This window comes from Gordionus sp. m RMFG-2023, chromosome 1, assembly GCF_954871325.1.
Source record: "Gordionus sp. m RMFG-2023 chromosome 1, tfGorSpeb1-WG-v2, whole genome shotgun sequence".
NCBI classification, from domain to species: domain Eukaryota; kingdom Metazoa; phylum Nematomorpha; class Gordioida; order Chordodea; family Parachordodidae; genus Gordionus; species Gordionus sp. m RMFG-2023.
In genome coordinates, this window is record NC_088775.1 from 62252993 (window position 1) to 62271583 (window position 18591).

Consider the following 18591-nt stretch of genomic DNA (forward strand, 5'->3'; position numbering starts at 1 on the left):
TCAATTATTAACTGTAAAGATGAACACATCTTCAGCATAATTTTGTGAATCTTTATTAAGATTCTTCTGATTGCAACTACACATTAACAACATGTAGTAGATTTCCTACATGTAAAATCATTCCTAAATATACATCTGGAATTCATTATTGAAAAAAATTTTCAAAATATTTAATAAATATTTTTTTAAAGATTTATAAAATTTTAAAATTCTATCGATGGCGGGTATAGGAACATATCGCAACAAACATTGTGCTGACTCAATTCTGTAAATACACTCTGTTTTTACTAAATTCAATGAGGCATTATCAGATCAGAAAGCTGACATGCAATTTATTGATAATCTTTAATCTGCTATATTTACCATTATATGGTTAGCTATGTCTTTGGATTTTTCACTATTTGAGGGGAAAAAATTTAATAGTTTTATTGAAATGACCTGAATTTTGTTGAAATAGCGGAGGATCAAGGAAAATATTTTAATATTTCCCTTATTAGATGCATCTGTTAGAATTGCATATGTAGGCCCATCTTTAAAATCGTCAAAAATTGACCTCCTGGATTTAGGTCCTAAAATATTGATGATAGCCTTGCTCATTTTTATTCTACAAGTATAGTTTTCATTTATATTAGAGTCGTTAAATATTATGGGAAAAAGGTTCTACCAACATTGTGATGATAAGTTTTTCTGTGAATGTTGTACTACAAGATAAGTGATTACAATTGCCGCAATTATAGTTGCATCTGTATTATTTCTTATTTTTGAGTACCTTATTATGTATTTAAACGTGATACGTGATAATTAAGCGCCTATCCCTATAATTTTATACACACACACAGTAGATTTCCAATTGCGGTCGTTTTGTGGGACATTCGCATAAAATATATTTTTAATTGTAAAATTAAAATCGTTTTTTTTATAAAATTTTATCTTGTTTACATTCTTTTATATATTTAAATTAATAAAGATGTTATTTTATTTTGAAAAATAGTTACCGACTTTGTATTTATATAAACTAATTATAAAAAATAATAGGCGGATAATTAAGTCAATTCAAAAGGCCCGCAAAAATTTTTTTTTAGCAATTTTTATATTTCTACCGCAATTTTCATATTTCTCCCGCATAATACCAATTATCTTCCTCAATTTGAAAATTTTGACCTGGCAACCCTGGTCATAACGTTTCTTTATTTTTAGATTTTAAAAAATTTTTTATATAAAAGTGTTGATTCTAAGTAAATAAATAAAAATAAATTGTCAAATAAAATTTAATAAGGTTCATCTCGTAGCAGGAATTTTCAGTTAGGGGGGCCAGCTGCCTACTTAGGGGGACAAATATTTTTAAATAAAACAAATAATAAAGCATTCATAGTTTTTGCTATTTAAAAATTATTAATGTTATATGAATACAAAATAATACTATAATATGAACATACAAAATAATACTATAATATAATACGGCGATTTTTATTTTTTAATTTTAACATAAATGAATTAAAGGATAAATTTTGTGTTAATTTTTTTTTCTGCTTACTTTGATCTTTCATCGACTCTCTAGTGCTCGATAGAACTCTCTTTATTTTAGAGAAAGAAGCCACACAAGAAGCCGTTGGTATCCCATTGATGATGGCTGCTGAGTAGCATTTATACAATTCTCTAAATGCATGATGATATTTACATAATATTTATGATATTTTCAAAATTATGTGTTTCTTTAACTTCTGTAGCTAATAATCCTTTAGCTAATTGACAAAAAATTTCAAAAATGTTAAAAAAATAAGGTTTTTCAGCCTTTATTCTAATCAAATCAATAAATTTATTGCTTCTTATATTTTTTTTAATATATTGATCGTGGAATCATTACAATTTTTAGCATCCACTTGATAAGTACCTACTGACTGTAGAAACATATAGTGGATATATTGTTATTAATATTATAAATTATAATGGCTAATATAAAGTAATTTATATTAACGTATTGAGATAAAAGACCAGAGGTTTCTACAGAATCATGAGTGGAAACCTCTGAATTAAGAGTTCCATTAGAAAAGTAAACTAATACTTCACCAATAGCCTCAAAATTAACATAAATTATGCGAGATGTTACTAAATGACCAGTCCACCTCTGGTCTAAAAGTCTCTTAAGAGTATGGCCTGTATATTTACAGGTAACGTTAAACCGCCTAAAAAATTATGCAATGCATTGAATAAATTAAAAAAATTATAAATTATAACAATATTATACCAATTTTGAGCCACAATATGCAACATGTGGTTGTAGAAATGTATAAAAGTAACTTTTTTATGAATTTTATTTTTGAAGTAGGGTTTGCACTCCTCCATTTCGGCCAGACATAACGTTTGCACCATCATATGCCTGGTTTATCATATTCGTTGAATTAATATTTAACTCATTAAGTTGCTTTAAAATGCAATTAGTAATGCTTTCAGCAGAAAGACACTGTAAATTAATAATTCTTATTAAATTTTCTTGGACTTCTACAGAAAAAATATAAATAATATTATGCTCAGGTTTTCACAATCTAATGCATCTTTTGTCACATCAGCCTTAAGACAAAAAAAAGGCATCTCACTTTTGTTACATTTATCTGAAATAATTCAAGCACCATATCTACCGTAATAGATATTACTTTGTTTTGAATCTGGGTGATGTATATCACGCATTTTTATATATAAATTTCGTATTTTTATTTAATTCAGAATCTTTTTGGATAGTGTATGAAAACATTGCTATAAATAGTTCAGAAAGAATAAATTATGTTTTCTACATTTGCAGCATCCGTAATTTTTCTTGAACCAGTCCCACGGAAAGGTAGCTCCTGTATGTTAAGAAATATAATGAAATCTTGATTTAAGATCGTAAAAATTACGGTTAATTTGTTAGCTTACCAAAATTGGTGTTATCTCACTATTTTCTTTATAATGCTAAAATATTCACCGCTGTTTTAAATAACTGGTTATATCGGGCTTAGATAATATTATTTTGTCTAAGATCTTAATCGGACCATTTTTGAAAATTGGCCCAAATAGAGCTGTTTAGCAACACTGCACAATAATTACCAAATTTTATAAAAATTTAATAAGAACCTTTTTTATTTTAATAAATATTTACGAATCGGTATCAATCTGTTTCCTTAGATTTGATATATATATATATCAAGCTTTGAGTAACCACTTGATTAGCTTCAGAAAATCCCGGTTTTTTATGATTTGCACTCAGATCTATATCATAGACTTTCAAAAGATAATAATATTGTGATTGAACCATAATAAATAAAATAATATCATTGAAATAAGTACAATTTAAACATTATAATTAAGCGCCTATATAATGTTATACACAAACACACATGAAAATGATAAAATATGAATGAATGATAATTTATTATTGGATAAAAATAAAAGAGGATAGGAAGAAATTTACAAACAAGACATGTTTTTTTAATAAATATTTAAAATTTATTTTAAAAAATATAAAAATAATCAATTACAAATTTTTTTTTTAAATTTGAGGGGCCGGAATAATTTATGGGGGCCAAAGATTTTTTCTGGGGGCTAGGTTTGGGGTCAAAACCCGTGGCTAGGACCCTGCACATATATCACCCGAAAGTACTTGTTGTCACTTATATCTGTCATATAATTGCAAAAAATATGTTAATCATCTTCATATTGTCACTAGTAGTCCTAGACAAACTAGTGGCTTCTAATGTTTTTAAAAATTTAGTTGGATTTTTTTTATTCAAAATAATCCTTGCTTAAAAATGGCTAATACGCACCCCGCCAAAACCTACCCCAGGTCTTCACAATTAATTAAAATATAATTTAAGATATTAAATTACCATAAATTGTGTCAATATTTTATATATGATAAAATATATATTTCTCTATCATTTAGAATTAATATTAAGTCCAAACAACGTTTATAAAAAAAAGTTATTAGTGAAAATGTAAAATTTTAAAAAGTTACTTTAGGTATGTTGAAATTTAAATTTTCATTTAAAATCAATTTTGTCCGAAACAATTTTGGACCTACTTAAGCACTTTATTAAAATACATATTTGGCTTAAATTTCAAAACTTAAACTTTATTAATTTTTAAATTATTTGAGAAAGAAATACTTCCCCGAGAACACAATATCCCCGGTCTCCCCTATTAAATATTTTGTCTGATGCAAATAAATGGTTTTTAATTTGGATATATATTCTAAACTTTTTGGGATTACGTATCACAATGTTGTTCATAGAGCTACTTCTATCTTTTTCGACTTCCATACTTGTAGAGGCGCCATGATGTTTGCTGCTATCTTCCTTTTCTTTTATGGTCTTACATTTATCTTTATAATCCAAAATAGATTCTAACATGGCCTCCAATACCTGAAAACACGGGTCTACTATATAGTTTATAAAGCCTTAAAAAATGAAAAATAAATAAAATTATTTTTGGTAAAAAATTGTAAAAGTTCAAAAAAATAATAATAAAATTTGTATTTTAAAATATAATGAAAATTATCTTATGCCTTAAAAATAAAACAATTATTCTTAATTGATCGGACATAATATTTTTTTAATTTCACTGCATAAAGATAGAGAAAAAAAAATACAATTTTACCTATTTGAGATTCAGGCACCAAAGTTGTGGTTTTATCGCACAGGGGTGAAAAGGGCAAGCCCATCTCTAATTCCTGGTCCCCCTAATGTCGTCAAAATTATTATAATAGCCTTTTTTACTCACGTCTTTTTTCAAACTCATGTGCCTTTTTGCAATCTCATGTGACCCTTTGCAAGTTTTTATTCATACCGTCATTTTTCGATATCATTCATATTGAAATATAACAATATGAGTAAAATGCAATATGAGTAAAGGAGAGTATGAGTAAAGGAAAATATAAATAGAGGACAATATAAGCAGAGGGTAATATGAGTAAAGGGCAATTTAAAAGCAATTAAGGAAAAATTTGAGTTAATTTAAGTTTAAAAAGGATATTAGGCAAAAAATCTAAATCAGTAAATAATATAAATTTAATATATTTATAGCATTTTAACGTTAATTAATATCTTTGAATTTAAGTATCATAATCATCATAAGGGTTGATAATTAATTAAGTTAAGAAGAATATTAAACTAATTATATTTAAAATTCTATAAATGCAAACATGCTTTATTTCAAATCAAATTAAAAAAACTTGTCTAAAAAATTCCTGCATCAAAGAATGTGTCCATTTCTGGTGGTGTTGCCACGGTTTACAAGGATGGCTAATATCGGCAGCGTGAAGAATTAATGATAATGCTTTGGATTTATCAATACTAAAATATTTTAAAATGATTTAATTTATAAATAAAATAAGTATATATTATATCATCAAAAAAATAATAAAAAATTATATAATAATATTTACTATTCTGGAAGTACCAACAGGTGCTTTATCGTTTTCACCTGCTGGAAATGAGAAGACATATCTGTTGCTAGCACCATATCAATAACTAAATCTCGAAATTCTCTAAAATAAAGAAGAACTATGAATAACTTTTAATTAGATTTACCTCATTAGATTGTAAAATATACGCTTATATAAATCAGCTGATTTTACATTCTTTTAGGTGTTGGAAGGAATATATGTAATTAATAAAACTCAATTTTTTTCTATGAACTTTCTCAATTTTGAATAAATATAATTTAAGTGTGCTTATCGCTTAAGGTAAAGATAACAGCAGCGGTCAGTATGGGCAAAAGTGTAGACTTAGCACGTTTAAGCTTGGAAAACATACCAAGTATAAATTTATATCTTATAAACATTTAGGCATAAAAAATTATTTTCCTTAATTTTAAAATTGAGGAAGATATTTTTGATATTTTTTTATTATTTATTTACTTAACTATGTGTTGTTGAAAATATCACAAAATTTAATTTAAAAACTTTCAAAACTTTATTGAAAATAAAGAAATAAGCCTTAGTTAATTTTAAAAAATACAAGAACAAAAAATATAAAATAAAAGCAAAACAATTATTTTTTAAATATAGAAAACTAAAAAATCGCATTTCAAAAACAAAAATTCAAATTAAAAAACAGAACCTAAACCAACTCTGTTTTCAACGTGTATGTGTTTTATTATAATAAACACTATTAGCAATTATCAATAATATTAATGATTTGATTAAATTTTTAATTAAGTTTTCAGTGTTAAAATAAATTTTTATGATAAAAAAAAATAAAGAATGTTTATTGGGTTTTTTAAAATATGAAGTGTAGTATATTATTTTAAACTAATTAGCGTGCTTAGCGTAGGAGTTGTTGAAGTATGTAGATAAAAAAAATGTAGTGTCTCTATCAAGATACGCTTTAGCAAAAGTATCTGTATCTTTATACTGTTTTAGAAGATCTATTTCTATTTTTAGATACTTTTAGATACATTTTAATAGAATTTTATTTTATATTAAAAATAGTATAGTTAAACGGCTCGATATGAGCCTATTTTAAACGGCATGCTCAATATTTCATCTAGAAAAATATTGCGAGGCTGAAGGTTTTGCCACACAAAGGTGTGGACATGTATAAACAAATCTCAAGGCTTAGGCAGTATTTTTCTGGCAAAAATAATGTGAGCATTTTTTAAAATCGGCTAGGGTCAAGCCTTTTAATAACACTAATTAAAAATAATTTTATCTGAATCAAATTCATTAAATATTATGTCGAAGTTATTTCATTACAAAAAACCAGACTAATTTTATTGTATGGATGACGGCACAATTTTGAGAATGTTTATATTTTAAAATCAAACAATTATTACTTATTGTGGTTATTTGCTTTTTTATAATCTTATTATTTATTTAAAAACTATTTCAATTTATAAAATTTTGACGATAAAAACATGACATAAACATTCTTATTTAAAAAACATATATGGTAAAAAAGATTATTTCAAAAAGGATGATTAATTAAATTTATAAAAAAGAGTCCAAAAAAAACACTGAAAGGTAGACACTAAATAACTATTTTTAAAAAAATGAAAAAAGATTTGGGGTCATCCAAGAGAGGAATGGATACTTCAGAAGTTGGGTATGCAGATTTCTAAGGAAATCCTTTTATCATAGGTAAAACTTAACGGTGGGCCATACAGTTATTATTTTTGAGACCGTTGATTAAATGGAAAGTCTCGTCCCCAAAGATTCAGCGTATTGGTAACTATGAGCATAGAAATAATATCGGAGTATTTGTTTGTATGAAGTTTCGGCGTGACCAGGGTAAAGTGTGAATTGTTTGATTTGATTTTAAATCAGCCTGGAACTACTACCCGGCTAGGGGAAGGCCGTTATACCAAGGTATTAAATAATACCATCCGGATTTTGTCATTAAGGAGACCTACTGGTTCAAGGGTGGATAATATTTTAGTTTTGAGTTGCTTATTGCTTTGTGGCGGGGTTGGCATCGATAAGAATATTTGCAGTGTAGTGGGTTAGTGGGTGGCGTCACTTATTATCTTTTAATTTACTAGAACCAACACATTTGGATGGTATTACTATGTTACATCCTAGATGGAAGGCAGTAGAGATTCTAGGTTACTCTGACGAGAGTACTAATGTGAGGTTGGAACTGGATATTGCCTCTGGACATTCATATCCTGTTTTCGCTTTAAAATGATTAAATTCGGCTTTACCTCAAGGTAGCCACTGGTAAAAGTACGGGAAACGGGTAGATTATTTCAGTATTTTTTGGCATAAGAGGTTGGTTTGAAATGAAATGGTGGGCAATTTTGCCCCAAGTCTGGTGAGCTAAGATTAGGTTAATGTCTGGGATGAGCAGTTGGAGATCGAGAAACTTGTTGGAAAGAACCACAATTGAGAGCAGTGCCAATTCCGTCGGATTTACACTACAAATTGGCTAGCCAAGCGGAAGTTGAAAATCTTAGGTTTAAAAGCGATTCCATTGGTCTTTAATTTTAGGTTCATGCAAGGCCAGAAGATACTGATATTTAAATATGGGTGATGATCTCATATAATATAGAGTTTTAGGTGTATTTATTTTTAATTTTTTAATGAGGGTAAGGTATTTAGTTAAAATAAAAGCCTGGTGAACAGTAAGGTTTTTGATAAGGGTATTTAAGTTGTTTAGGTTGTTGAGATAGTTAGTTAAAATAGTGTCAACGGCCCTTTTTCCAACTATAGAAGATGGGTAAGATCATTTATTGGTATAGACTGAAATGAGTGTGAGAATGGAAGGAGGATGAGAGGGTGGCCAAATCTCATATTTGGAGATTTTTAGTATATCTGTAGTAGGGTACAAAAGTCTTTAATTATTTTGGGAATAGATAGTAGTGTTGCTAAACGACTAAGTTGAGTTTACTTAGCCATCATAAACTGGAGTTAAGTTTTGGGAAAAATAAATTGACTAACTTGAACGAGGTGTACACTTATTCCTTAAAATCAAGTTATGAACTAGAGTCGTGAATTCAAGTTATAAGCAAAAAATGGTCGTGAACTCGAATTATGAACTATAAACTAGAGTCGTGAACTCAAGTTATGAATTCCAGATGTGAACTCGAATTAAACTCGAACTAAGAAGATGAATAGATCAATTATGTATTAAAATCAAAATTAATACTAGTATTAAAAATTAGATCCTCTTTTATCAATTGTTCAGTTTTTCATTTACAAATATTGTATATTTTTACTTTACACTACCACGTTAATGCTAAATACTACCAAGTCACACATAAATTTTCTAAATAATAACCTAATTTGCTAAACAACAACCAAAATTTATTAAAATGAAATAGACCCACTTATTTTTTAATATTTATCAATGGAACCACGTGATGAAGTCTAATCAACTGTATACAAGAATGGAACCACTATCTTGGCTTCAGAAAAAAATATGATACTTGCTAGATTCGAGCCCAGAATTATCGGATTGGCAAGCCACGCTCTTATCCCTTAGAGGTTTACAGAACGATTTTTGAAATATATATTATAGCCAAATATGACAATCTCGTTCCAAATAAAAAATAAATAAAATAGGGATTGGCTTAACATCGCCTTTTCTAACATTAACCACCAACTTGAGTTGTGAAACCATATGATGAACTAGAGAACAAGTTGTTCAATAATATCAAAATAATTATCTTGTATTAATAAAAACGAATCCTTTTTACCAATTGTTCTGTTCTTTATCTATAAAGCTAAACAAATACAGGTCCGTAAAGTTGCCCCACCATTTTCGATTTTTAATGGTTTATCTATTGGACGGATATGTACCTGCTTGTGTACCGTTTTCAATATGATTTGTAATAACCGTTTTCCAGATATTTGCAATTTAAATTTTTTAAATTAGTTTTTTAAATTAGTTTTTTAAATTTTAAAGCGTCCTTATGAAGAAAAGAAGGTTCTCTGTCACTTTCTATTAAAAAAAAATTTAAACCTATTTTAAAATTTTATATTTTTGGCACCATATTTTTAACGGTTGATATCTGGAAAACAATAATGGTACAAATAATCGAGTTTAAAAGGGTACAAATACAAATCTTGTTTTAAAAATTAAAAAAATGTGAAAATTACAAAAGGATGAGGCTAATTTTACCTATATTATAATATTAAAGCTTGATTTTTGCAAAAACTAATGAAGATAAAAATAATTTTACAGCATCATTAGGAAGGAAAAAAGGTTCTCTATAGGTTGCTATTAAAAATGATTTTATAAACCCTTTTTAAAGATCTTACTTTTTGTCGCCATATTTTTTAACGGTCAATATCAAGAAATTGGTAATGGTACAAATCGAACTGAAAACGTTATAAATCATTCTATATGGATCTATATAGTTTTTATTTGTAAATTCAAATATGGCGGGTTACCCTGAAGTTGGCCCCACCCTTTTATTCTATATCTCAAAATTGGTTATGGTAAAAATCTAACTGAAAACGAGACAAATCGGCACCTGGTAAATATTCGTCCAATAGGTAAACCATTAAACATCAAAAATGGTAGTTTAATTATTTTGTATAAGTATTATTTAAATTTAACAATTATTATTTATCATATATGTGCTTTATAAATAGATGAGATAATCATTATAATTTTTTTTTAGCTCACTTCAAAATTTTTAACAATAACTAAATTAATAATTATGCACACCTTACATAATTATAATAAAAATATATCTTGCAAAAAATGGTATAATTGTATCTTTATGTGCATTTAAATACAGAAATAGTTTAGATGATTATCTAGATTTATTTAAAAAATATCTTTAATAAATGCTTAGCTCACCTTAATTAACCTTTTTTTTAATTCCTTAATTAACTTAGGAAAAGGACTCTACTCTAGATTAAAATGCCATAAACTTTTATAAACCTGTATTCATCGTTGTTTAAAGCACTTAAGATACCTGTTTCTCCTTCCCTCATCATATTAAATGTGCGACTTAAGTGATGATTTTCTAGCACCGATCTGTCGTTATAGAGTAAAGCCATTTGAGAGCTAAGATAATTTTATAAAATGGAAATACACATTTACATAAAATTTTATAAAAGAATAAAATTATATTTAAAAAACATTCTAACCTTGTTTTAACGTGGAAATTGTTTGTAGTCCCTGTATGTTCATAATCATGGATCATAGCTGCAATAAAACAACCAAATTTTTCAATATCTGTCAATGTGTCCTATATTCAAAAAATTTATTTGTTCTCAAGTATCGCGATACTGTATAAAATATTTTTTAGGCATCGATAGGTATCGGCAATACTTTATAAACATAATGATTGCCTTCTAGAGATATATTTGTTAAAGTATCGGTATCAAAAATCGATATGTTTCTATATTTTAATTTAATTTAAATTGAAAATAATTGTTATTTCGATAAAAATTAAACAATTATTCTATTTTTACAAAATATACCCTTATTTCGATATTTTTTTATAAATTCAAATATGATAAAATGCTCAAGGATCTTTGGAATAAGCAGAACAAATCACCTTTTGATCGAGATAATTTATAAAAATACAGTGGATAGTTACCTTAACATATGGTTGTTTATAAATTTTGCTAAATTAAATGCAGACGCGATAAATTTAACTTTACATATCATTTTATGTCTATAATATATGTTTTAAGTGTAATTAATAAATAATTCTTATGCGAGGAATAGAAAAATTTTCTTAATTGTATAAGAAATATATCAATCTTTTATTGTATGGTATGGTATCATCAATACATTCATAAAAATATATTTCTACGGGTAACTGAAATATTTAAATTTTGTATTAAGACACTTTTAAATGAATCGTTAACAACTCTTATGGAGTTTTAAACTAATATATTAATATTAGCCTATCTTTTATTTATCTTTTATGAAATCATTAAATTTTTAAAAAGGATAACACTAATTAATTTTTAAAAAAAGTTATGGAAAATTATAATCAAGATGTACAATATTAAAAATTGTAAGAATACCCAAAAATAAGACGTATATGGGATCAAAAGAAATAACTGTTAATCATTTCATAGTAAATGCTAATAAATAAGATAATTTAGGGTTAGACATATCATGATTAGTCCTAAAACGAATTATTTATTATTCAATATTTAATTCAATTTGAATTTAATATTTTTCGTTAGTATTCGTAAGTAAAAATATAATGAATTATTTAACTTTTCTAATGGATATTTTCTATGGATTTTTTTCTTCCGAAGTATTATTTTCTGATTTCATATTAGAAAAAAATATTTTAAAAAATTGCACTAAAGTATATAAAGTCTTATTATATAAATTAAACGAATGAAATACCGCAAATTTTTTAAATTCTAATATTCTTATAAATATTTTTTCGGATAAGGTTATGAAATCATTGGGATTTGGTTTATTATTTTCTGTAAATTTTGATAGGCTGATGAGAATTAGCTTAGTTTTACTAGAATCCTTTAAAGGTTTCATTTTAAAACATCCACATCTATTTGTAATTTTTTTGCAAAATATAATATATTTTTATACACTTTAAAAAAAATTTCGAATCGAATCGAATAGAAGATTTTAATATTCGAACAAATACTAATAATGAACTATTCGTAAGAATAGGAATAACATTCTTATTCAATTCAAAAACTCGAATCGAATACGAAGAATAGTATTTTTCGATTCGATTCGTTTTTTGTAGGCCTAATCATGATGGATAAATGAAAATATATTAAGAATTAAATGGGTTCTATAAATTAATCAAAAAATAAATCAACCAAATTAAATATTAAATAATTTCTAAAACTTGCAGTTTGGTTCTGTGAATCAAATAAAATACAGTTTGGACTACATCCGCAGCGTGTACTACGTTATGATAAGAGTTGTCATAAAGTTTATAACCATTTGTAAGCTCGTTCATAAAATTTTCTAAATGTTTAATCGGTATCTAATTTTTAGGCTTAAAGAATAAAAAGGTCAATTCCATAGAGCTATGTACCTTATATTTATTGATGAGATCATATTTATTCAATACTTCGATGCCTATGTACCGTAGCGATTGCTCATCACTTACTTTATGAAGTTCAAATACATCAAAATCCCAATCGTTCATTTTCTAGACCAATATATCATGCACTAAATAAATAACTGATATATTATATGCTTTACCTTTAGTGCATCAACAATAGGAGTCGAAATGTGGAAATTAGCCAAGGAAGCTCTTCTATAAATTCTTTCCATATATCCAATTTAAATAACAAAATATAAATTACAATTTAATTAATGTTACAATAACCTCGAAGCGTATAATAAAAATATAATGTTGAATCCTTGGGTAAGGATTTTCAGATAATATTAAGGTATAACTTTTTAAATAATTGATACTAAAGTTTATAATGGACAATATTAAATTTTTTAAGCTATATAATGTAAAAGGAGATTAGAAATTAACCTATCGACGAATATTCCGGCCCTAATAACATTTGCAATGCTTTTAAATTTGTGCTTGCTTTCCTCATTCGATATTGAAAGCTTACGGGTGAAAGTTGAAGAAAGCCAATCTTGAACTTCTTCTGGGATAGATTGCATGTTTTTGGTATCTAGTTCATCGGTATCACAGTTAAGCATTCTATATATTTTAGAATCGTAATAGGCATATATTAATATACCCTGGATAACCCTGCCCAAAAAATGAAGTTTTTTCAAAGCGTTTATAAAAACGGCTAAAGGAATTTCTTTTTTATTTGGGTTTATAGTTGAAATATTTTTAGTTTTAATGTTAAAATATGGATTAAAATCTACCCAAAAACAATTTTTTTTAATCACTAAACTCATCTTTTCTGTGGTTAATAGCGGTGATAATCTAACAGATTTACAAATTTATGGTCATGCGGATTGAACAACAATTAGACCGTTGGCATGTTGAATAAAATATTTTCTTATAAACTTGGACATAGCAGCAGCAGCTTCTTTTTTTCAAGCTTCTGCAAATGTTAATATTTGCAAAAAAGGGTTAGGATTACACCTTCATTTCTTTGCACACTATTCATCATGACATGTCTACAAATATTTTGTGATTCATAGGTATCTGGTTGTTTTTTATAAGATACATGATCTGCCACTAGGCAAATTTTTGGAATATCTTTCTAGCTCATATATTTTATTCTGATAAAACATCTTGATAACCTTGCTGTAGTTAAAATATACAATATAAATTATCGGATTCTTTACTATGGGGAATAATATACCATAGTTCATAATTCACTTTTTCTACCTAACAAATAACCATTAAAGAAATATTAGATATGATCTGCATAAGATATATGCATTTCATTCAAACCACTTGCATCTTTTATTTTTATGCGTGTTCAAAAACACGGGAGGGGGGCACCTAGTGTAATGTTAAAATAGGATGATGATTTAAATTTAAAAAAGTTAATTATTAGTAAAATCATCTCTATTTTTACATCCTTTGTATAATGAGAAATAACTAAAGCCTTTTTAATTATGGTTAGAGGTTACAAAATGACGGATGCCTTTTTAATATGAGTAGCCGTTGTAAAATGTCTAAAGTCTTTTTATCAAATCTCGTCGTAAAATGAAGTCCTTTATTTACATCTATTTTGTAATGGATAATATAGATGTATTTAATAATAATGTTTAAATTTTCCGCATAATCTTAAAAAGATGAGTGAATTAGCTTGTTTCTTTAGGAAAAGGTTTATAAAAAAGTATAAACAAAATTTAATAGTAATTGTAATATTAAATATATCAAAAGTATATAACTTTTTTTCATATGTGTAAGCTTTTTCTAAAGCACAGATTGCGTTTTCCATTGACAAAATCAACGTTTCCCTTTTAAAGCTTTGTCCGGCCATCATCATCTTTAATAAATCTCTTAATCTAATTATATAGAAAATATTTTTAACTTAATTGTAATGTAAATTCAGACATAAAAATGATCGCGATAAAATTATGTTTATTACAATAGCTAACTTATAACCAAATCGAATGTTGCACTATTATAAGAATCATAGACGTATCCAGGATTTTTTCTAAAGGTTATAAAAAATCACTTTAGTATTATCTCTTGATGATATGAGGCAAGAAACTGTATCTAGCCATTATATTATATTAATTTTATTTTGATAATTAATAATATTGATATTAGAGAACTGCAATAATCATTTTTTTCAAGCCTAGCGTGCCCCCCCCCCCCGCTAGAATGAATTTCAATCATTTTAATAGGATAGTATAGTGGGTACGAATGACTTAATTTATAAATAAATTTTATATATAAGATTAAGGGTAAATGTGAATGTGAATGTGAGAAAAACTTAAATTTCAACTTAAATTAATTATATTCAAAATTTTTTATTGTAATTTTTCAATTAATTATTAAAATTTCGGTAATAATTAAATATTTAGGTAAGTATTAAATATTTAAGAAATAAATATTTAGGTAAGAATTAAATATTTAATAAATATTATTTAAGAAAAAAACATTTAAGAATTAAACACATTTAATTTTTTAATCAAATTTTCACATAAAAAATGTTTATAAACTATATAAAACTAATTGAAACACTGGACGCTTCCCAAAGAGTCTTTTTTAAAGTGTAAAAGTGCACTTAGTAAGTACTTTAACTATCGCTCAACTTAACACTTGAGAGTGAAAAATTATCTATTGCAATTGTTTTCAATTTCACCATAAACAAATTCAATTCTGATGTCACATTTTCTAAGATACAAAAACTCCTTTGAATACCTTTATACGCTATGCTATTAAATTATAACAGTGTCAATGTTACAGACAGAGACATCGAGGTTTATATTTTAAAATACAATAAAATATCTATAATCCTGATACCAATTTTTAGAAATTTTCTTATTTTGCTAATAACATTTTTATTTAAAATGTCACCAAGCGGTTGATAACTTAAAATGTATACTAAAATGTATATTAGTTAACTCACATATTGCTAAACTGTAGATTAGTGCTTTCAGAAATTTGAAAAACTTCATGGGGTCTGCATCTCAATATAAGATTCAGATTCATAAAATATTTTTGAAAATATCACTAGATTAAAAATATAAAGAGATTTTAACTATTTAAATTTTATATCCATTAAATAAACCGAAAAGAAAAATCTACAAATATCGTAGAATAGATACTTAAATAAATATTTTGAATAGGAGAAAAGAAACCTATATATATTTAGTGGTAATTTTTGTATCACAATTTAAAATGCGATATATATAACCAATTTATGTTTATTGACTGCAAAAACTTGAATTAGTAAGTAATAATCAGGCATTACATATTGGCTCATCCAGATATTCAGTGCTATAGTCAAATTTTTATTATTATGGTAATAATGGGTTTTTCTTCAAACTATCTATTAAAGGATTGAAATACTAAAATGTCCTAAATAAACTATTGATATAAATTTCAGAGTTAGTGTTACCAGAAATTTGGCCGCTTTCACACTTAATCATATTTCGCTTATAATTCGGTTACTTTTTAGTGGGTGGCAAAATTTACTGAAGTATTAATAAGTTACTAAAGATTTACGGGAATCAGATACATTCCAAAAACTTGCTCATTTCACTCTTAAAGTGTAACATGATAATTTTCACCTTGATTATAACTCGGTTTCTATTTTGTTTTTGTAAATCTGTTTAAGGGACTAATGTAGTTAGTCAGTAAATAATATCGCAAACAAGATATTTGGTTCTTTGATTTATATATATTTTTCTTTCTGGCATGATGCCAATTTTTCCCTATTTATATAATTAAGCAATAAACATGGATGAAATTTCAGCATATAATGTATTCAGTAGCTTTAATCGTAAGGTTGGCCAAAATATTGCTCATAATTATTTTTCCCTTTATACTGGTTTAAGTAATCATAGATAGACTTGTGCGCGGCTGCACCCCACCGCCGATATTATTTGCTAATTTTAAGAAACCTATTTAAAAATTATAGGCTATCGGTGCGCCGCGGCTGACTCTTAAATTGGTGGTAACGCTGTGTAGATATTTTATTTTCGTCATTACTATATTTATAAATTATGATTAATTAAAAATTATAATATATAAATTAATTTATATATCATAAAATTATAAAATATATTATTATAAATTTTTACATTATAAACATAAACATAAAATTCAAAATTTATTGAATTACTATTTTAATAATTCAATATTTCGTTTCATAATTTTAAAAAAAGGAATTTTACTTTATAAAAAATGTTTCAGTAATATTTAAGGTATTTTCAGCAAACGAGTTAAAATATTTTTAATGTTCTATTCTTTCTTTATGGATACCTTAAATCTAATCAATTTAATATATAAGAACATTTTAATGGCCTGGACACTGGATCAAATGTCAGAGAAAGTCTCAGGATAGGTAAATCTGAACTTCCCCTATGCTTGGCGCTTGGATTACATAATCTTATCACAGCGGATGGAATGAAGAACGAAGTAGAATAGTAAATATTGTTAAGGAATTAGAGAAATTATTATTGCGTTATAATTTAAACTTCCGATTTATAAGAAATAATTGATTCTGAAAATAAAAAATGGAGAAGAAATATACACCACTTCAGATATGTGATATTTGGATAATGAAAATACATATTTTTAAGAACTTAAATTTAATCTTAGCAATTTTCATATTTCTCCCACAATTTTTATATTACTCCCACAAAATACCGAATTTCTCCCACAATTTGAAAATTACCTGGCAACCCTGCTTATAGGCAACATAATGTCGGCTGGAATATTAATTTAATAGTTTTTTAAAAAATCAGCTAAGGTTTTTGACATTACTACCTTTTGGGTAATTTTTGAGTCAAATAAGCGAAAGACTTTTTCACCAATAAATCATTATAATCTAAGAGTATTTTGCTAGTATTTTAAAATTATTGTATTTTGACAACTATATCTATTAGCACTTGCACAAATGAAAGATTTTTCTCTTTAAGAAGAATCAAAACTTGATATTTAATACGATTTAGCCGATTTGAAAAAAGTCGAAATCAAGAAGCCAAACAAATATTACCAAAACCTAAAGATTTTGCCAAAAAGGGCCAAACATTTCTGTATATTTTGGTGCAATCTCGAGGGCTATGTCTTTTAAAAATCACCAAATCGAGATTTTTAACATTACCAAATACTGATAAAAGCATTTAAAAATTAAGGAAATTGCATATATTTTTAGTAATAACTTGGCGGTTTTATATGCAATATTTTCTAATTATTTCAAATTAAAATAAATAGTTCCGTAATATGATATAAAATTTAATATATCCTTAATAATATGATGTATATTTTTAGGCAGGGGGAGGGTTTAACACTCTAACTTCAAAATAGAGCGCACATTATGAAAGTGTGACCGGGAATTAAAAATCACGTTAAATTATCTTTATAGTTTTTTATAAAATATTAGTTTATATGATGGCGTTGAGTGGCCATATATATTTTGTGGCCTTTTCATACCTCATATAGATTTTTTAGCACAATTTAGGAAGCAATTAATGGTCCATAAAACCTAGAAACTTTGACTAAAATGATCGAGTAATACCTCTACTGCAGTAGTGTTGTTAATTAGTGGAGTTCTACAGTCCCCAACTAAAAGTCATAGTCGAATAATCCGAATAAAACTCGAGCAACCATATTTGGCGATTAGCTGACTAGATCAAATTGTCACTAACGTTAATATTTTTATTTTTAGTAGAATATTTTTATTTTTATAATACAACGGATTCTGTAAATAAAATATTTTAAACCTATAGTTTTTGGGAATAAAAGATTAAATCTTATAATTTTTTTGTCTTTTTAATTATTATTTTTTTTAAATTAAAGAGCAAATTATTTTTTGCCTATAAAAAAATTTGTTTATAATAAATTATGCTTTCTATATACTATGGTAAGGATAATATTTGATAGAAACACTAGTATACTATAAATTTAAAAAAAATTTGGGTCGGGCCGGGTTGGGCTTAAATTTTTAAATATGATATCATACATTTTGTCAAATAAATTAATATATTTTAAAGTTCAAAGCGCTAATATTTTTTAATTGTAGAATATTTTTTTACAATAAAAAAATTTGAAATT

The 18591-nt window shown here is 26.3% G+C and overlaps 1 protein-coding gene across 1 annotated transcript in view; it reads right to left on the reverse strand.

Moving 5' to 3' along the window:
• LOC135931158 (dual specificity calcium/calmodulin-dependent 3',5'-cyclic nucleotide phosphodiesterase 1C-like) overlaps positions 1-18591 on the reverse strand; it is a 56003-nt gene that overhangs the window by 8072 nt on the left and 29340 nt on the right. Inside the window, exons 3-13 of the mRNA XM_065468070.1 lie at positions 14250-14366; positions 12916-13092; positions 12633-12696; positions 12463-12579; positions 12271-12411; positions 10574-10674; positions 10365-10490; positions 5417-5518; positions 5204-5324; positions 4630-4711; positions 4231-4429 (exon numbers count right to left, since the gene is read on the reverse strand). Coding sequence (XP_065324142.1) covers positions 4231-4429; positions 4630-4711; positions 5204-5324; positions 5417-5518; positions 10365-10490; positions 10574-10674; positions 12271-12411; positions 12463-12579; positions 12633-12696; positions 12916-13092; positions 14250-14366 — 1347 coding nt within the window. The remainder of the gene's footprint in view (positions 1-4230; positions 4430-4629; positions 4712-5203; positions 5325-5416; positions 5519-10364; positions 10491-10573; positions 10675-12270; positions 12412-12462; positions 12580-12632; positions 12697-12915; positions 13093-14249; positions 14367-18591) is intronic.